Here is a 22,791-nt window from a genome sequence, read left to right as displayed (position 1 = left end):
CATTTAGTATAATATCGTACTATGTACAGTATTTTAATTAATTTGAAAGTCAGTAGTTCTAATATAAAACATTTTCACACTTTGAAAATTAATGCTAATCCAATAGGAAATAAAGAACACCTTACTAGTTGAAATTGTTTGTAATATTATATATTTGTTTTATCATATTTTTCAATAAACAAGTCAGTTTTATTAGAGATATAATTAAAAAAGCAGTTAAATGGGTGTCGTTCTGCTGTACAGTACCTATGTTACAAGTGGGTCACTGTAATGGATGATGTTAAATCATTCTCATTGTATACGAAAAACGATTCTGATCCGTCAGCCTATATAATATTAATAAAGTATATTTTACTATTAGACATTACTACAGCAGTACCGAAAAATTACATTTCAAAATGTAATTGTGTGTATATAAACTTCAGATGCTCCTAAAAAATTACTTTGGATTTACGCTTAATTTTATTTTTTTAATTTCCACTATCAAAAACTTATGAGGACTGTTGTAGTACATTTTAAAGTTTTTTGACCTAGTAAAAATTATTTTATCGACAATAATTAAAAAAACCTTATAAAACTCGAAATTTTCTTATGCCTATAAATAGCTTAAAAAAATCACAATATTTCAAAAATGTTAGGGTGCATAGAAATTCCTAATATAAACATTCTGTCAATATGTCATGCATTTTTTTAAGAATACAATAAAAACTGGTTTTGCATAAAAATCTCAGTTTTTCCCGACGCTTTTAAAAACTATTGGGAATATTTTACTATTTTTAAAAGATAAACTAATTAAGACTAAGAGAGTTGACTCGGTTCTATATAGTAGTATGTGGTATTTATTTTACATTAGTTTATTCATTAAACAATTATGAAAAAACTAAATAATTAATGAACCAGACTTAAGATTTAAATGGCACACATTATGACAATAAGGATTAGTTGTGAAATTGGTTCACGCCGTAGGTACCTACATAAACCACACAACATAATATACATTTGTATACCATAATACGTATACAAGGATAATAATAATCATCACAATACGATTTCGGTGTACAGCTCGTCGCAGCGCTGTATCAGTTTGGCGATGGGCACGACGTTGTATGGAAAAACGTGGTTCTCGTGAAGCCGCAGCATCTTCAGTCGGAGTCTGATCAGCAGCACCATAGCGTCGTCCAAACCAGAACCGCAGCTTTGGAAGAAACACCGGGCGTCCCGGCAAGCGGTCTTCAAAATGCGAAGAGCGTATGGCAGGAAGTTACTCTCTTCGGAAATGAGATAGTCTAACAGCACGTCCGGTTCGTACGACACACACTCCAGCAGCTCGGCAAAGCTGGCGAACGGGTCAAGCAGAGACCAGGCGGCGGGCACAGCATCCGCGACGTCCAGCGCACACGTCAGACACTCGATGGTGGCGTCGTCACGGTCGCACATCAAGCGGACTGTCCATCGGCAGAAACCAACATCAGTCGCGTACAGCGTGCTGGCTTTGACGTACGAGTCCAAACAGTCAACAACATCTCTAATCATCGTTACCGCAGCGACGTCTCTATCATTGTCGGAACCCAGAAGCTGATTGTTGCCTCCAACGAACGCATGTAACGACCGCATCGCTAGCAGCACCGTCTCCTGCAACATGATCCTCGTCCGGTCGTTTTCCAGACCATAACTGCTCACCATTTTGCACATGAAGTACAAAATCCGCCTACGAGTGAAGCCGGTCAGAAAACGCTCGGCCATGGCCACTCTTCCGGCCATCCACCAGTTGTCCATTGGCTGATCCAGGCACCTCTGCAGACTGGCACCGAACAGTCGTACCGTGTTCAGCCACACCAGTGGTTCTGTGTCAGTCCGATACAACAGCCATTCCAGGCTAGGTAGTTCCGAATAGAACTGTTCACGATTCCGGCACGCCGAGCCGGCGAACCGGAACAAGCGAAACACAGCGGTCCATAGCCCGACAATATCAGCCAGACCGTTGTTGTGGTAATCGGTAGCCACAGTTGTTTCATTTTCACGCACCGTGGCGTGAACGACATCCAACCACCGACCATTCAACCTGTCCAACAATAGCGTCTTGGTGTCACGGCCTTTCGTAACAGCGGTAAAACGGCCTGCTTCATCACCATCGTGGCAACAAAATGTTTCCATAGTTGAGATCCGAGGGGAGTTGCAAGTGACGTCTAGCACGCGCGTTAAGACGTTGACGGCTGCGGCACGCGACCGTCCCACCGTCGTCGTGATTGTTAGCAACAGCCCGTCGATCATATGTGCTAGCGAATCACCGGCGGCGTCGGCGCAGCCCAGTGCTGCTTCGGTGGCCACACATGTGGCCACGTACCTAACGTGGTCATCCACAGATGCCAACATGGCCAGCAATTGGTCAAACCACAACGTGCTGGAGAGCGTCGCCAAACACGCGCGCTCTACTGTCGGACAATAGTCTGAGTCTACGACTGGGTGCTGCTGCTTGCGGTGACGACGCATGGATAATAGTAGACGCATCGTGCTCAGTTGAGTGATCATGTCGGACGGCAACGAGCTTACGGAAGTAGGAAACGCGACCAGCCGCTCGTACTCGGCAGCGGTCAACGGGCACGCACACCCGTTTAACAGGTGCCATTCGATCGTTTTTGATGATCTAGAAAAAAACAAATCAATATGTTTCGAATGATTATTTAATATAATAATAATATAATTTTATTTAATATAAAATTTTAATATTATTATATAAAATGAAAACAAACCTTTATTATATTAACTATATAGTAGTAACAAAAATTTATAAATTATGTAAGAGTATTTGTTTTAACTTTAAGAGGATGCGTTTGGCATATGCGTTCCGCTTGTGTTGTTTCCGTCTTACACCCGTACGATAGACAAAACAACTGCGTTTACGCAGTGAGTATAAATCGCTCAATTTTGGTTCAGGAATAAAAATACCTATTATTAAATTCAATTGTGACACTATTTCTGAGGGCAAGTCGTTGCGTTTTTTCCATTATACCCAATATAACGTTCATTATATCGTTTAGAAATAGAAAAAATTTCAACATTTTTTAAATACCTTTAACTTTACAAAATTTAATTTTTTTTAAAAAAACTCAACGTCCTGCCCTCCAAAATATTGTCAGGTGTTTTTATTCTAACACCAAAATTGAGCGAGTTCTACTCAGACTGCGTAAACGCGTTTTGTCTATGTCAAACGTGTATAAGACGGAGATAACACATGCGGGTGTCACGTCCTCTTAAACTATAGGTATATAAATATGTATTACAGCGGATATTCAAAGTACTTCCACTAGGCGATATTATAATATATTATGTAAATAAACAGAAACACGACATTTATAATTTTGTGGTCATATTTAGTCTTTTTATGGTATCTAGCACTATTTTGTAACTTAAGTAAAAGGTTTACATACCTAAATTATAAGTACAATAATAAAAAAATTAATAAACATTATTGTAAACTGCTTTATAATTATTTATCAAAAAAGTTTTAAAACATAATTTTTATGAATATATTTTACCAATATTTAATCATTTTTGGTGCATTTATTTATACATATTTTGTGATTTTTTAATACATTATAATATAAGCCCATGACCAACTAAATAACCATTAGCGTTATTAATAATAGATGTATGTATCGAAAAATATCATACAATATAAAAAAACCCATTATTCATTATGTCATAGGTGTTGACTGTATCTTGTTATTGCAGAATTGAATGAGTTAAATTTGAATTCAATGATAAATCAATGATGAAAACCAACAATTCCTTGGGGAGACATTTTAGGTAAATAATAATAGTTGGATATTTATGTCCCTAATTATATTCCATCTAATATATAAATCCGTTATGATTGAGATGACTTTAAGCTTGCTAAAATTGTTGAAGTAGTGTCAAGCTGTCAGCCTTGTACATATTTTATTTATATATTACTTACTGTATTTGATTATACAGAATATAAATAGTTGATTATCTTAGTGAAAAAAAGGAAGTTAATATATAAAAACAAATTATGTTTCCCAGTTATTGAAAATACTCCACACGACCACACTGGGTGACTAGAATATTTCATAGCTCAACAATTATGTTACCTAGAATATTAGATAGTTAAAATTCCACTGTTGTACGAAATATGATCTACTAAGGTATCAACCATCATCTCAACAGAATTAATATAGTATTGAGAATGTCAAAAATAATAAATTGTCTGACAGTAATTTATAACAATACATTGTGAAGATAACATATTAAATACAATCTATAAAAGTATGATATACTTACATGATTTGAAAAATGTTTATATAAATTTGTTTACTTCATTTAAATAAAACTGTTTGATGCAAATTTACAACATTTATCATATAGGACTACTAATAGCATTACCTTAAGACAAAATGTATAAGTGAAAATGCATTTTTTAATTTCATAATGGATTAGATTGTATTTTTAATATAGTAAATTAATGACTATTTAGTATTTATGTCTATAATAATAAAATTAACCATAAATGATTAAAAATAAAAATTAAGTCAAAATCATATTTATTTTCTGCTTTTTCAAACACATTACAGTGTATAGTCTGTTATAGTACTTCATTATTGTGTTATTTGTATACCAACATTGACACATTGTAAAAATATAAAAATATATATTTATCATACAAAATTAATAATCTTTCTATTTTAACATAATTCTGTATCATTATTATTGTTAGTATTTTTATTTTTTTCACCTGTTGTCATTATCAAAGTAAATTTTATATTGTTTATCATAACATTTATTTCCATATAAGAATTCTTAAATAATATTTTAAATGGGTAGAGGACTATTATACTAAGTAGACCTGTGTGGTTTCAGGGTAAGAGTCCCTAGTATCAATACAAATTCATAGTTTTTATTCAGAAGTTTTATTTTATTATTATTCATTTTACAAAATAAGATGGTATTGCTTGAATTTTACTACCCTGTGGAGATTATTAAAAATTGTATAACATAAAACTAAAGTAAAACAAAACTTTAACACATTTTATGAAATATACCTTTAAAATTAATATCTGAACTAACTATTTAAATGCACCTATATAATGAAATTCTTAAATTTAGTTAAATAAATGAAGGTTATTATGAGCATATAACATGTTATGATTATAATTTCTAGTTAATTTGTAAACAATTTTTTTATTTTAACATAAATTAATTAATATTTGTACAGATGAGATTGCAATTTAATTATATTATTTAACCATATTATAATCTAAATTATGATAAATAATTGCATACAAAAAATAGGTTTTTTTTAATTAAAAAATTATATCACTTCCCTTTAGTTCTTAATGTATTTCATCTTGACAACACATTTTTTACCACCGGTAACTTGATAATTTTAATATGTATCTTGAGTTAACTAGACAATCTGTAATAAAAAATATAAATTACCAAACTTTAAAATTCAATAACAATCGTTGTCCGGTCATCGTTACTCGTTAGTGGTTATCACCATTTATACATTAAAAGGATGCCATACCCGCATGTGTTGTCTCCGTCTTACAAAAGCTTAACATATCAAATTTACGTTCAGAAAATCAAGTTTTATGCCGTTAGCTTAAAAATTAGAGTGAATTGACCTATTATGAAACTTTATGGTAAGAATATTATCTGTGTTTTGCTGAAAGTTTTATGATATTTCAGTTTGTAAGTGAGTTATAGCGTGTATAATAAATGTAAATTAAAAATGCTCATAGCTCACTTAAAAACTGAATTATCGTAAAAAAAATTTCCAACAAAATACAGATAAGGTTTTTACCATCAAGTTTCATAATAGGTCAATTCACTCTAATTTTTAAGCTCACAGCATAAAACTTAAATTTTGGTATGTTACGCGTTTGTAAAACGGAGAAAACACGCGGGTGTGGCATCCTCTCAATGTTACAAAAATAAAATTGTGAGTCTATTCTTCTGAGTGACGACTATTTTTGTGTTTACTTTATTGACAACTTCTATGTAGTATTTTAAGCAGTAAAAAACTATAGGTCATACATAGGGTCATCACTAGAGCCCAGAACTTGATGCATTTGCATCTTATTTTCTAATTAGTACATTCGAGGCTCGTCTTTACAAAAATTTGATTCATGGCATATAGAATTTAATGGTACAATTTTTTTTTGCATTTTTAGGGAACTTATTACTTTACGGCCATTTTACAGTATAATTGGTGCATTTTATTCATTTTTGTACTTTTTTTTTGCATATATTTGCATTTTTCTTATCAAAAGTTACACTTTATTGTAACACATTCAGTTTCTGTTAGCTTGTCGATTATCCACGTTCTTCATCTTTATCGTTTGTTGTCGCAATCTACGATTATTTAATAAACTGTAGGCAGATACTATTTTAGGCCCGGCCAATCAGAAAAAATGTACCAAATGTCAACCAACTTATTTCAAACTGCAAAAAAATATTTTTGAAGGCTCGTTGGAGAGTAAATATTTTTGAAGAGCTAGCACCAATAATAATTATGATTTATGATACATAAATTGTATAAAACGTCAATTTTTAAAAACGTGAAGTCATTATAAAGTAATTTTTGGTATTTTTTAATGTTTATAGGTAATTTTAACATTTTTTTTTTGTGTGCATTTTTAAAGAATTTTAGGTCATCAAGTTTTGGGCCCTAATCATTACATACAATGATGGTTTGAAAAAAACAAAAAAAAAAATTTCCCAAATATAAATAAAAAATAAAATAATATATTAAACTAAAATTTATAAATGTAACTACTGTTGTTGGGAGTATAAGAATTATGTCGGGGGGCTAAAATAAAATGTAGGTGCCTTAGCTCCCAAGCCCCCATAGTTACATCTATGGCAAACCAACATTGACATTCAGCAGTATTTTCTCCCACCTAGCGCACAAAGACGGCAAGGCTTCAAACCGCGTACACTAACGTGAGAGGGGGACCGGTATGCGGGACAATGCGAGAAATGGCAGACGTGATTCCAGATTTCATAATAATTTTTCATTAAAAAGTTTGCACGTTTCGTTTAATAAGTTTCTAACTGTATAGTTTAGATTATTTTTACAAAAGGATCATCTGCACAATTTTTCTGATGTTTTGCAATTCAATAGGTATTGATTGATTTAGTAGATAATTGGTAATACCGTCTGACCAAAAACACCAATATTTCCACCATTACACAGTTTACATGGCAATTTCACTTAGAAATAATATACACGGTCATGCTGCAGCTATTATTTTTACTTAGCTCGTATCACGACCATGACACTGGATTATATTATACACTTTCTGGTATGTTTGTTTATATGTACAAAAACAGTACTTACAAAGTATCCACATTTTGCATTTTAAACAATGAATCGTTAAAGTGACAATAAACCATCTTAAAAAGTTTTTTTGTAACAGTAGTAGTTAAACAAATTATAGTTAAATAAAAATAGAACATTGCACACACAAATTTTTAATTTAAACACGACACAGACTACTAATCATGTTATTATTATAAACAACATAGGTACTTATAAACATGTTTAAATATATTATATTATATATAATATAATAAATTTAATTATATTTATAACTCTATTACTTTATAAATGTGTTAAACTATCTCTTAAAATATTATTCATCATCAAACAGTTTTATAAAAATATTTATTTTATACACTAATTTGCTCCATAACATTTTAATTATAATATAAGTTATCAATTTGTTTTTTTAGTACTTGTACATATCAATTTTTGATTTCAAATGTAATGCATTATTCAATTATGATTGGTTTATTGAATACATTAACATAATTATGCATATTTTATTATCTTTATGAGTCTCTATTATTTTTTAAATGGTTTACAACCATTATTCATCATTGTTTTTCAGTTGGTGATGAATTATTAATGATTAACGAAATACAATTAATGTATTATGATACATTATTTACTTTGCCTGCTAACTAATCTGTCCAACTATATTACTTTTTTTTGGCCAAAAGTTAAATAAAATAAAACTACACAAGATTGTACCATAGGATATAACAGTTCTACAAAATAACACTGTAAGACAGAACATTCATATTACAGGCCGGATATTTTAATTTAACATGACAGGTATTATGATTAAATTATTTTTTGCTATTAAAATTTACCTTTACATTTTAAACTAATAATTTTAATTAATTTTAATAATTACTAAAGTAATGCAATTGAAAATCTGTTTGTGATAGAAGTAAAATAATTTAAAAAAATAAAATTATATCTTAAGTTTAAAACAATATATACTACAGTATTTCAATAATAAGTAAAGTATTGTTAGAGCAATTCCATTGTAAAATTAAAATATGATGAAATATGAACAGTCAGTTAACTTTAAAGTTAATAATAATTCCAAAGTATTTATTAAAAAAGTGGGTAAATAAACAATACATTTAATAAATTGAAATTTAGAAATTAAAATTATCTTTTAAGTGCTCAAAACCATTTAAAATACTTTTATTTACTCGTCATTGAATAGACTATATTTAAATAACACTTACGTTTCTTCATCACTATCATTATTGCTGACTTGATTATTTTGTATGACAGCTGAATCTGCAATATCATTACATTCTTCAGAATGGTCCGGTGTACTTTTCACTAGTTCTTTAAGAAAATCAAGACGGCTATCAGAACAAATGCATTGTTTTCTAAAAAAAAAAAATCTAAAAACATCAAATAAAACTAAGAAGTATACAACAGCATTTAAAATACTTACAAGTGGGCAAGAGTAAGAGTCCTTGCACTTTTTTGCATTGTGACATCACCAGCTTTGATTAATAGGGATGAAACAAACAGTTCCAATGCTCGAGGTATACTTATCATTAAGGATTTTTACAATTTAATTTATAAACATAATATAACAACATAGTTAACAAACAATATATTTAACTCTAAAAAGGTATAAAGGTTCAAAGCAAATAACAAGAAAAATATTAATTTAACTCGGTTAATAATAAATTGGTTAGTTTTTTCTAACCATCATCTGAAACACACTTATACATGTAGTAATTGTGCAACTTTTAATTTTTTCAAAGTAATCTTGAATGCAGCAGAAATATTTGATGTAGTTACAGGAAAATCAAGGAAACCAATTTCAGCGAAAATCAATAATGAAACTGAAGATGAAGCGAGAAAAAGGCATAGTGTTGATTTTTCAATATGGAAAAGGGCAGATAATAAGGCTCAAAAATGTATCGTCACATCGTTAGATGAACAACCTCTACACCTCTACATTCTGATATTATAAAATGTGCCACAGCAAATGGTATGTGGAAAAAATTACTTAGTGTGTACAAACAGATGTCGGACACAAGCATAACAAACAATAGTACAATAAAAGTTATATTGTTACACAATGGATCCAAAAGATAAAAATATACTGTATCCCTTATAATCTTAGTTTTAGAGTCATGCGAGCAGACCTTGATTACTGAACCAAGTTATATTTAATCAAGACAATAACCCTTTCACTGCTCTAGACGTCCTATTACGTCCCTGTATTTTGTAATATTTTCATTTTCCATTTGACCATACGAGTTTTTGGAAACCATGGTTTGCAATATTTTTAATTTAAATTATTAAATCGTATAGATTTCAAAATTTAAATCTTAAAAAAACTTTTAAAAATTTAAAAAAAAAAACAAAAATAAATTATTTATTTTATGTAGCATACACTGGTTGCAGTGGATAAATCGTTTAGCAGTGAATAGTTAATACAAACAATTTAATAATAAATAATATTAATAATATTCTACATTTTTAATAATTCAGATATATTTACAATTAGTAGTAAACAAAAAGCCAAGTTCCATATTTATTATAAACTGATTAGATAGGTACAAGTATGTTTAAAATAAATGTTATAACATTATTTTAATTGATAGGTACATTTTGTTTTAAGAATTTGTATGATATTAAACTTTGGTCGTATAAGTTTATTACTTTGGAAACCAAACAGTAAAAATAAAATATTTGTATTTATTGATTGGAAATAAGTCTCTACAGCATCTAATTCAAAATAGAAAATTTATGTGGCCAGTTAAATAGTTGATTATAAACAATACTATATTAAAACTATTTATAATCAGTGGTAATAGTAACAATAGAGTACATGACAATCATACAATGATTATTTATAGTAAACTCAATAATAATTACCTAAGAATAATATAAATAATGTGAAATATACTAATATTATAATATATACATACAATAATGTGCCTTTAGAGTATTTTTGTTGTTTGTTGTTTAGAATTGTGGAAATCAGTATAAAAAGGATATAAATCATAACTGGAACTGGTAATGCAACTTTTCCAATATCATCATCGATTCTCATAATTTTTTTAATCCTTCCCTGAATAAAAAAGGTACTTAAGTAATACAATATTATTAAAATAAAAACAGCTTGAATTAGACAATCTAAATATTTAAATATTTTGCAAAGCCTAGAGGCAAATATATTAGAGCAGTTTAGTTTTTTTAAGACAAAAATTAATTTTATACCAGTTACTGGTAATGAACCACAATTTTAAGTTATTTCAATAAAAAAATATATGCCCTCACTGACGTGTATCATAAAAAAATTGGTGTTGCTCGAATAATTTTAGGAGACTTACCCCCTCATAATATTGTTATACCGACCTACAGTGTTGTATTTTTCTTTCATTTTTTCACCCATCTATATTTAAAACAAGCTTTCCCCTGAGCAACACTTAGGACCTGTGGTAAACGCCACTAGTTGACCTCAAAGAAAGAATTGATAATTTATACTTACAGCTGGAAATCTAGCGTTGTACTTCCTCTTTTTGCTAGGCATTTTATTATATGGTGAAATTTGTTTGTTTTTCTTGATCTTGTTGGTAAAAATGTTGCATATGTTATTAGAAAGCTCTGTCTAGAAGATTTACAAAAAAAATAAGATTACAAGTGACCATTTTTATAATTAAAAAGAAACAAGACACTATAAAGATTATTAGAAATTATTAAAATTATTTTATGAATAATATTATACAGGAATATAGGATAGAACAAATAATATATATATTATTTATTTAACCTATCAAATATACAATAGTCCCGAGGTTAGATTGAAGCAACCAAAGCAATACTGATAATAAAACAAACGGTATTATCAGGTGATTTGTTTGCCCTGAATGATAAATTATAGCTTAATATATTAATCCGTGGTTTTATGTCAACTTCTATTAAATGCCTGTACCTTTATTCGCTGAACCGCCTGAAGCGTCAATAGATGTTGATTTCTACTTTAAGTGTACCTGAAATTGAAACGATAAAATCGTGAGGATTGTAACGGGCAAAATCACAGTACAAAAGTGGGAAACAAAAGGTTCGACAAATAGTAGAAATAAAACACGTCAGTACATTAATATTGAAGTCATTCATTCATACCCAGTAAAATCGCAATTCGTGACATCTGCGTGTTCACAACATGACAATTAAATTAAAAAAAAAAAACTGAATTTCGTAATATTATCACAGAAACTTGAAAAATGTGTGTTATCCATGTTAATGTGGCATTGTGGCGGGACGCCACACTATTATAACCTTAGATCATAAAATCGCAGTTCAACTACTATCTAGTATCTATGACTGCAGAAAACTGATAACTGATGAAGAATGATTACTTTCGTACAAAATCGTGATTATTGACTTCGGAAATTCAAATTTGCTAATTAAATTGTATTTTACAAAGTGTTACATTCTATGATTTACCTGCACTTAAATTACTCGTCAATTTGAATATCTAGTTTAAATTTTGTGGTTCCATCCCAGTTTATGTGATTTTCTTTTGTCGACAGTTTGGTCATAACCTTGTTACGGTAGTTCCTATTCCGCTGTAATCGAGTAAGTTTTTGTAACTTCTGATTTTCATCACACCATAGGCTGAATATCAATCCTTTAAAATATTGGAAATCTTAGTTTTTATAGGTTTAAAATCCATCTAGATTTATGTACAACCAATCTATGATTTATGGTGTTCAATTGATATATAAGTTTTGTCTATTTAATTTATGACAATATTTATGTTAGGATATTGTGATCATGGCCAGGCATAGCAAGTAACCAAGTTATCAACTGTGGGCTACTTAAAATTTGTGATTGCTTTGAATATAGTCAAAAATATTTTAATACCTTGAATACCGAATATGAATACTTCACAATCAACACCTATTCATAGTTGAACCAATAACATAATAAAAATATTTTTTTCCTTGTTTATTAGGTATATTTCAAAATATTCAATCACTTAATATGGTACTTTCCTGTTCTACGAGACTATGGCTATTGTCACGACTACCACAATAGCTGAACGATATTATTGTTTTTTTTATATAATTTGAATATCTAATTCAAATGCAACCATCCCCATAATTATTTAGTATTTTATTTGTGGATTTACCATTGTTTATGTTTGTGTTCGGCGACAACGACAATAATATTATTCTTTGTAGGTATTATTATTTATTATTAATGTATTGTTTTCAGTGGCCCTACACGAAGTGTAAAATATATTACAAATGATTACTGGATATTTAAATCTTTTTTTTTTATACAATAAATTTGAATTTGGCCATCCCCACATTTTAATATGTAGCTATGTAGGTAACTACACATTTGAAAAAAATATTAAGGAATTTAATAAGATTAATAAAAATAAGGTAGTCTGTGATAATAGAAATGTGTGCAAATTTTGGTAGTCTTAGATAACAGAGGTAGTCTTGGGTGGTAGTTACAATAATAGCCGTAGTCTCATATAATAGGAAATTACCCAAAATATACTTCACAAATATTAGTCGTTATGGTCAAATAATAAATTATAATTTTTTTTACTTTTTATCATTGCTTTCAACATAAATTAAATGTTCAACTCTGTGGCAAAGACCACCCCCCCCCCCTTGGTTTTGGACCAAGATAATACAATAGTACCAGCCCACTTATCTAATTTACCAAATATTGAATTTTAGCCATATATACTACTTTATACATCGATACAAGCTTTGAACAACTTATGTTTACAATAGTTTACACATTGACAGCAGTCTAAATACCTTTATAACAGTACAAGTGAATGATTTGAATTCTTAATGTAACAATATGTTTATATTAAATTAGAAATCTTATTCAATAATAGTGTGCTTTTAGACTTAAGTATTTTCATAATTTCATCATTATCTATTTCGTATAAAACATTCTTTTCTAATGCTATGAGTTAAAAGCTTCTAGTTCACTTTATGCACTATAAGCAGAAAATCAACTCAAATCTGTGTATATATTTTTATTTCCTAAACAATATTTTTCTATGCTTGCAATTTTATAAATTAATATTTAAGCTCATTTTTATTAAAAATTTAGTATTATCTACTAATCTACGTAATTGTATTATTTTACATTTTATCATTTTCTAAATTTTTAAAATTGGATATTTTGGTTTCAATATTTTGTTCTTGGATATTTTTACCTAAATTTGTTTATCTATGTATCAAAATATGTACATTAAAATATAGATTTATATTAATTACCTGTACAGTTGTATACAGCAAAATAAATGATATTCAGTCGATGAAACAGTAAAGAAGTAACAACCCTAAAATGGTTTCTTTATAGATAAAAAAAAATATATATTGTAAAAATTTGAAATTCAAATAAATGTAGAAAGTAAACATTGATAATATTGAAACAATTAAGAAATAACATAAAAAAATGCAAATACTACATAAAAATGACAAATAATAGTTTAAAATTAATAAAAACGTTTTTTTTTTTTTTTTTAAATTTATAAAATTCAAATTATAAAAGCTTACAAATTACTCAAAATGTTTGTATTGTACTATTACAGCATATTTGATGTTGTCAGAATTTTATGAAAAACGATTATTGTATAATAAATATTTATATTTTGAAAAACTTCTCTCCACGTCCACCGAAGTGATTGAAGCAAATTTCAAATAAGCCAAATCTTAAGCACTAAAGTCATCAGGACCACTCACTTGAAGCTAAGCTTCTCTAAATTAATGGGATATGAGTAAAAATGAGTAAATATTTGGAAAAATTACCTATAACATAAAAAAGCCAGAAAATGCAAAATAAAAATTAGTTATCTAGACTCGCATTCTAATTATTACATGCTATTACATTTTCAGTTAAAGAAGCATCGTCTCAGAATTTCCAAAAAAAAAAAATCAACTTCCGAGTTCTAGTTATAACAATTATAGTAAAATATAATTTAATATTTCTATGTACATTTAACAGAATTTCTCATTAGAAAAGAACCATTAAAAAATAGCATGCTTATAAAAATAACCTGTTTTCAAAAATATAATATAATATTAAAAATGAAAATATCAATTGTGATTTGAAAAAGTGTCGTTAACTTTTTTAGGACTGACTAAGATTTTAAAATTTTCTTGTGTATTAATCTTATGAATTAATTTAAGCCTTTTTCAAGATGAGTGATATTTACTGTATAGCATGTAAAAACAAGTACGGTACCTTGGAGAGTTACATGTTTCATCGATTTCCTAAGGATATTAAAAGGTATCAATTACTTATAATTTATTAGTTATTTTAAGTTTCATAGTTTTACTTTTTATTTAATGTTAAAATATATTTTATTTATTTATTTAATTTTAGGTGCAAAGAATGGGCTCAACTATGTCACTGTCCAAACTTAGCATACATGGAACCAGGAGTATGTTATCGTACTTACAGACTGCTCTGCTCACTTCAAACCAACACAATACCTGGGCAAACGTCTCATTAACAATGCTAAACCATCAATATTTAATTGGTCCTATTCAAGTAAAATTGACACTAAAACCAATTTAGCGTTTGAACCTGAGGAAATCAAAACATTTTCTAGTCAGATTAAAGGTGAACAATTTTGTTTAATAAAGATAAAAATATAATTTATAATTATTAAAAAAAATACAATAAAAGATTAATGCTCTGAAGTTCTGAATAATTTAATGTAAAAAATACTAGCTGAATAACCTGGAAAAATATATCTTAAAATTTACTAAAAATTTGGTTTATTGAAATTTATATTTCACTAAACACCTGGGGTACGCTATCTCATCCCCCTTAAACAAATTATACTTAAATTAAATAAAAACAGTGTATTGTCAATCATCTGCGTATAGGGCGGCTTGGCATTCATGGATAAGCATATTCCGCTAAATTCAATAATTAAATTATTAAAAAATAATAATTATGTAAATCTTGTAATGTTATGTATGTAGTATTTAATGAAAACTAAATGAAAACCCTTTTTATTTTTATTTTTTGGGTTAACCGATAACCCTATTACGTGAGTTGTACGTTAATTGCATTTGATCCTGTACATGGTTCTGCAGAAGACTGCGGATAATCGAGAGTACACTGTATTTGCAAAATAACACTAAAGTGCCCATTTAGACAATACCCGCATGTGCTGTTGTATAAATTTACAACATAGCAAAAACTCCTTTGCGCGGGAAAACTTTACTCCCTCTGTATTTATAGTAGATTTACCAAAATTCCACAACGCATAGAGAAGAACTTTATCTGTGTCGCAGTGTTTTAATTTTTTTGTTAACATTAACCAATAATTTTTAATAACTAAATGAAAAAAAACAAAAAACTGATAACTTAAAATGTATTTATTGTCATCCAAATAATAAAAACACTATGACAGATAAAGTGCTTCCCTATGTGTTGTGGAATTTTGGTTATTCTACTATAATTGTAGAGGGAGTAAAGTTGTACCGCCCAAAACAGTTTTTGCTATGTTGTACATTTGTAAGACGGTGATAATACATGCGGGTGTGATATACTCTTTCCGTTGTGATTTATAACAAAATCTACTAGAAGGTTAAAAATAAATCTTTTACTTTTCGTACAATAAAATTGTTTCTTTTTATTGTGCTTTAACAGTATAGGTAATATTTTTCTTGTTCATTTCCAGGAAACACAAACGTTATGAATAATCCAAAGAGATTTGAGAAATCTGACGAGAGTAATAGACATAGTGGCTTCATCACTGAGGTAAATTACTACATGTTATAAATGTTATTATTAGCATTCATGGAAATAACAGTGGACTATTTTCTTCATTTCTGGCTGTATATATTTGTACTGCTTATTATCTTTTCCATTCTTACTAAATTTAGTTATTTTATAACTACTTAGAATAGCTATTACTAGAGTTAGGATGTTGATGACTTTTGCATTTTTTTTCCTTTTATTCTGTACAATGCTATCCTAGCTAAAAATTTGTTTCATGCTCCCTTGATGCAGAATATTCTAATTTTATTTTGCATTTTTTTGCATTTTTTGCATTTTTAGCTATAAATGCATTTTTTTTTGTTTTTTAACGTCAATTTTCAACATTTTCAAGTCATTTTTTCATCTTTTAGGGCATTTTTCGTACTTTTTATACAATGTGGGGCATTTTTTCACAAATTATAGATTTTAGGTCAAATGTTACATCCAAGTTTGGAAACAAATTTAATTTATTAAAATCTAACTTTGGATTTGGACTATTAGTAAAAATTTATATCATTTTATCGCGTTCCGATAAGATTTACTCTTTGAGTGTTATATATTGATGAAACGAGTTCTCTTTCAGACATACGTGGATCATACACGCTTATCGAGTGTTATATTTATAAATTGTATGGAATAAATCCGATAAACAAGATTAAATTGACATAGACATTAGACCTATTGATTGACGTGCTTATAGGAACTATTGTCAGAATTTATTAACTGATCGACGTCGTCATCTTTTGTTTGATAACATCAGACACATATTAATTGTACAATGCAACAATGCAATATGAATATTATTATAACATCAACATCCCAACACTAATAATAAAAATATTTTTAATATTATTTTTTTTTATTTATATTTTACTTTTTAATTTATTTTTAATATTGAAATTTATTTATACCCATATCTCTAATAAAAATTATTATTTATAAATAAGTTTTTTCACTTACTTAATTAGTATTTTAGATAATTTTTAAGGTCATTTTTTGAAGTTTTTAGGGCATTTTCGCACTTTTTTTAGGGCTTTTTTGCATTTTTTTTAGGGCATTTTTGTGTGTTTTTTAGGTCATCAACATCCTAACTCTAGCTATTACTATAATGATTAGAATAATTAAAACTCTGAAGAAAAGTATGTTTTCCTGATTTGATCATATTATTTTTACTTGAGTTCTTGGCGTTGGCAATTAACTAAAATTGAATCAATATCTTCTTCAATAATTAAGATAAATTATTTTGGTTTTTCATTTTATTTTCTGATTTATTCTATTCAACGATTTCAACTTGTTTTTTTTTTTTTGTAATTTTTATTTTACTCATAGTTGCCCTATAATTTATTTATTAGAAAAGTATTTGATAAAGGTAATAATTACACAAATTACCTACCACTGGTATAAATGTACCATTTTATTAGTATTGTTAATTTTGATCAGAACATAATTTGTGTTAAAAATGTATTAATTTTGAAAGTGTAATACTCTGAAATGAATATTTCTGAAATACAACAAAATAGACATCCGTCTCTATTATTTATTTTATTTACGTATATTTGGTTTATATGTTGCATTCATTTTATATCATATTGATTGTTCTTTTAATAATTTTTAGCACGGACTAAGATAATATTATAGACTTGTAACAACATAGTGGGTGGGTGACAGGGACGGACCACAAATGTTTGCTTCAACATTAGGCATTACATGTTTTAAGCACTATAGGTGGTTTTATTTGGCGTCACATTTTTATCTTAGTTCATGTTTTATGCAGATGGCATTGTAAATTGTTAATGTACATTGCAACCCCCGCCCTTCAGCACTGTTTCTTGTAGGCACATTTGGTCACTGCTCGTTACCAGTTCATTATATCTTAGTGGTTTTTAGCATAGAGCTTCTTTTAATTTTATAGATACCACAAAATATTTTATTTTGTTATACCATTGATTTTAAAATACACATATAAGCCATAGCATAGGGGTTTTTAATGACTAAAAATCCTATGTTATGGCTTATCTGATACACTGGCGTATTTACGGGGGGAGGGATATGTGAGATAGATCCCCCTTGACCTTTTTTTTTGTAAAGTTAAATTTTTTATTTTCTGTATTTCTCAATATGATATTACTTTTAAGTATGTCTGTTTTCTAAATGTTCTAGCCATGGTAATTGTACCACTCTGATATACTATACACCACTAGTCGTTCGCTGCATATATGTGACTATCAGATAACAAAAATATACCTCTATGGTAGTATCGTGTACTGTATTTTTTTACTTATTTGCGAATTATTATTCATGCATGAGTGTTTATAATTAATAAACAGTTGGTAAATAAAACAAAATTTCCATGAAGACCGTAGATTTATTATAGGGCGTGGGTTTATTTTTAGTGATTGAAGTGTAGTAAGTGACTGAAAAAATTTTATTCACTTCTGGATGATATGCCTTACATGTTTGTGATAAAGAGTTTTGTCCAAATATTCATGAACTCTTGAAAATATTTTGTACTTTGCCTGTATCAACTGCTAGTTTTTATTAAGTATTAAGTCTTATCTAATAAATAGTATGACAGAAGTAAATATTTTATCAATTTTCATATCTAAAATCTAATATTGAATAATAATTATAAATTAAGTAGTAATTATTATCTACTTCGTTTATTAGAACCGATGTTTAATGTGTTGGCTTTATTAGCATGTCACCTGTCAATACAATAATCATGCCAAATGAGGTTATCGATAAACTTAGCATCCAAAACAATAGAATACTGGATTTTGTATCTTAACTATTTTTTTTGTTTATCGTATTAAACATGAGATTGGCGCTAGTATGGATTTATAATAAATGCTATTAGGTACTATACAATATTTTGTGTTAATTCTTATTTCGCGGTACAAATTAGGGGATTATAAAAATGTATATTATGTACGTATTTATGGGTGTATTATTATATATTTCACCCCTCCCCACCATATAAAAATTCCTAAATACGCTACTGATCTGATATATAAAAACTTTACAGATATTCGTCTCCTATAATAGATTATTTACTATTACTCACTAACCTCTTACAATTACTTGGTAAAGAATATTGTTTGCAATGCAACTATGTGTATTAGGTATATAGTGATTTATATAGTTGTACCCAATATGTCTATGTTTAAATTAATATATTGTAAGTTATACTATACATACTTTCGCATAGTACATAGGTGCTCAATAAATACAAATAATAAACATATTTATTTTTTTGTTATAGACTAATGCTTTTTATGGAAATCAACAACTATTACTCAAGCAGTTTTTTATAAAAACTAAAATGGAAAACATAACTAATACTTATATAAAAATGGAGAACAGTATACATTAGATTGATCATAACTACTATGTTCTACCTGGTATGAGTGAATTTATGATAACATAATATTTTGAAATAAATTATTATGTGAATAAAAAGCTATTTGTTTTCAGTTACAGAAACCATTAATATTTATGATAAAATTAGGATTAATGGACATTTGTTGAGCACAATTACTTTTCACATGGTATATTTTGAATACCTAATAAAGTTTTCATTCTATAGTATTAATAAGTTTATTAGTTTCAGATACAAATATTCATCGTGTTAAAAAGAGGAATAATCAACATTTGTTAGAACATAACTATTTTTTACCAGGTAATTGACACATAGTAACTTTTGAAACTTGAATTAACTCCAATTTAATTTATATAGATTTTAATTTCAAAATAAAAAGAGAAATTTTACATTCAGATGATACCGGTGAAGAAAACAAATATGATGGTAAGAATTGTTTTTAAGGGGCTTGCTCATATGTCTTTAATAAGTTACAATATTTAGATACAAGATGCAATTTTGTCGCCTCCCATTTTTTTTTGTTTGAATGATAATGATTACAGGATGCATTGGACCTTAATTTTTAATTTTGTTGCTTTATACAAAAATAATAATAGAAAATAAAAATAAAAACATTATGTAACAGGATTAAAAAAAATGATACAATACTTAAAAAAAAAAAATACAAAAACCATTTTTTGATTTTCAAAATGTTATTGACATTACTGTGTTATAATTATTTTAACAATTTGAACTGATATAATTTAATTTTAATAGTTCAAACTTACAAAGTACCTGTTACATATTCAATACTGCCTGGTGTCAGACTGAACTCACAAGTTTACACGGACAATTAACACCATAGATTTTATAAACATTCAAATTGAAACCATGTAATGTAAGTGTTACTAATTTAAAATGATTTATATTAGATCTCCATGTTTTGTTCATCATTAGATAATTTATTTTTTAATTATTTAGATATTTAGTATTTGAAAATCAAAAGAATAAAACAGAATTCTGCCCAGTAATGGCATCTATAAGTGTAGATATGAATAACAATAGAATAAAAACAACTGGGCGACATAATCACCTTCCTCGGCGAGTTGACATTTCCATGGTCAATTTAAGAAGAGCAATTGGTCTATAAGCATCAATATCTGAATCACTGTCTATACCAATCAAACAGTTATACAACCAAGAAATAATTATGTAAGTAATAAAAATATCTGGAAACATAAACCTTGGAAAAAAAATACTCCAAAATATTTATGGCTTATAAAATAATAATAATATATATAATATTAGTTCATAATTGTTTAGTTGTTAATTATAGTTGTTAATTTTCTTAGAAATCCAGAAGGTGCTAAAAATTATTCTTTATCACAGTCACAATTGTGTGTAAGAAGAATGCGTCAACGTCGTAAAGTGTCTTCAATTATTTGAGATACATGAGGTTCCATGAATTATGGGTAATAAGACTCAATTACTATCACAATTTACCTTCAGGTATAATATTATTTGAGTAACATACTTAATTAAGTGACAGTTAAAAATATGCTTAAAACCTACCCTTAATTTATGTTATCAACCAAAGCCTATGGACTGATACCTTTATTTGTATTGTAAAAATTACTCAATGTATAATTTAATGTAAATATATTTCTGTTGTATTACCCAAAGTTTAATTGACCTATTTTTAAATGTACATTATCGAGTCAGAAGGTGTCATTGTCACTGCTGATGATCTTCTTTTATTTTTAACGTCCTGTTTCATATATACAGTGAAACCTCCACTAACGGACACCTCCCAATAGCGGACGTTTTTTGGGGAACGGGGACATTTTCACTACTTTTCAATAGGAAAACCTCCGAATAGCGGACTCTCCGAATAACGGACATTATTTTATTAGGGAATTTTTAAAACAATGGTAAATCCCTAATCATTATTTGAAAATACAATCTGTAATATGCCTATCTGTAATACGTATTCACATTCGTATGCACTCTTGTAATAATGTAACATAATTACGATAACAAACTCGTTATGGGACGATACGATTATGACAAATTTGGTTATCGGTGAAGCGATTATGTGTTATGACAAAAGTATGTCAGTTAGTTACAGAGACGGTGTAATTATAAACAGACAAAGCTCACCGATTTTTTCAAACAAAAATAATTTAAAAATATGTTAAAATATATATTTTGTATAATTTTAATTTTAATTGTAAAATATACTATAAATAATAATATGTAATTTGTAAAAATATAAAAATGTAATAATAAATAATAAATAATAATTTTTGATTTTGATTGTAAAAATGTACTTTAAATAATAATATGTAATTTGTAAAAATATAAAAATGTAATAACTTACAATAAATAATAAGTAAAAACATTACATATATGTACATACATAGTACATTATTATACAAATAAATTTCAAAAATTTATCCCCTCTGAATAACAGACACCTCCGAATAACGGACAAAATGTTGGTGACCAAGAGTGTCCGCTATTCAGAGGTTTCACTGTAGTATGGTGTCCAAAAATCTTTATACATGGATAGTTTCTATTACAGTTATATAACAAACATTCAAATTGAGACTAATCTAATGTGGGGCTATAATATTTTCACTAAGTAATTTATGATATTATTGTATTGTAATAGTGTCTATAATATGTTCATGTTAAAAATCATATTCAATGGACAACTTGAGTATTAGGTTGCGACTACACTATTGGGTGTAGCAAATACCACACAGCAAATGTGGTTGTTTTTTGACCACCGCTATTAAATACTAGTCACTTCTCAGTACTTGATGTGAATATAGTAATATAAAGGATCTATTTAATCAACAAAAATATTAATATTTGTAATGTAATTTTTAAGTTCCAAAACTTTGAATATGTAAATATTATCTTGATTAATGGTGGTTATACTTAAAAAAAGTTTCACTTTTATACTTGTATTAGGTAAGTTATTAATATTAATTTTTGTCTGAATTCAAATTTATTGTATACTTCTTTTGTTTTGTAGATAATACCTTATATAATTTAAAGGTATACTTTTACAAGTCAAATGTTCATGTATTTTGTATTATTCCTTACTGTTTTTTTTTAGCTTTTATTTCAACTGTTTTTGGATGTATAAGAAAATTAAATGAGTTGATCAAAATATTGATTTTGCGATCAAACACTATTATTGGAATCCAGAACATTTTGTCCTCGTCAATAAATTTAACTGATGGACGTTTCATTATTAAAATTTTTCGTTATTAAAATAGAACATTTGTTTCCTGGGAGTTATAAGCCA

At 28.1% G+C, this 22,791-nt stretch overlaps 1 protein-coding gene and 1 pseudogene across 2 annotated transcripts; one reads left to right on the top strand and one right to left on the bottom strand.

Moving 5' to 3' along the window:
• Window positions 1–823: 823 nt before the first annotated feature.
• Window positions 824–11,617, bottom strand: LOC132937331 (uncharacterized). Of its 2 annotated transcripts, none has more exons than XM_061004155.1 (7): window positions 11,480–11,617; window positions 11,289–11,346; window positions 10,845–10,964; window positions 10,352–10,424; window positions 8,787–8,880; window positions 8,569–8,733; window positions 824–2,644 (listed from the first exon to the last, which is right to left on the bottom strand). In XM_061004155.1, the coding sequence occupies exons 3-7, from the start codon at window positions 10,884–10,886 to the stop codon at window positions 1,039–1,041; spliced, it is 1,980 nt and encodes a 659-aa protein (XP_060860138.1). In that variant the 5' UTR covers window positions 10,887–10,964; window positions 11,289–11,346; window positions 11,480–11,617; the 3' UTR covers window positions 824–1,038. The 2 variants fall into 2 exon arrangements, with proteins under 2 accessions (XP_060860138.1, XP_060860139.1); XM_061004156.1 differs by having other exon boundaries at window positions 8,569–8,718.
• Window positions 11,618–11,945: 328 nt separating this feature from the next.
• On the top strand, window positions 11,946–21,876 carry LOC132937332 (uncharacterized; annotated as a pseudogene).
• The last annotated feature ends 915 nt before the right edge of the window (window positions 21,877–22,791 follow it).

Source organism: Metopolophium dirhodum, chromosome 1 (assembly GCF_019925205.1).
Source record: "Metopolophium dirhodum isolate CAU chromosome 1, ASM1992520v1, whole genome shotgun sequence".
Classification (NCBI taxonomy): Eukaryota; Metazoa; Arthropoda; class Insecta; order Hemiptera; family Aphididae; genus Metopolophium; species Metopolophium dirhodum.
The sequence above is the reverse complement of the archived record's forward strand: the minus strand, read 5'-3'. Positions and strand labels throughout refer to the sequence as shown.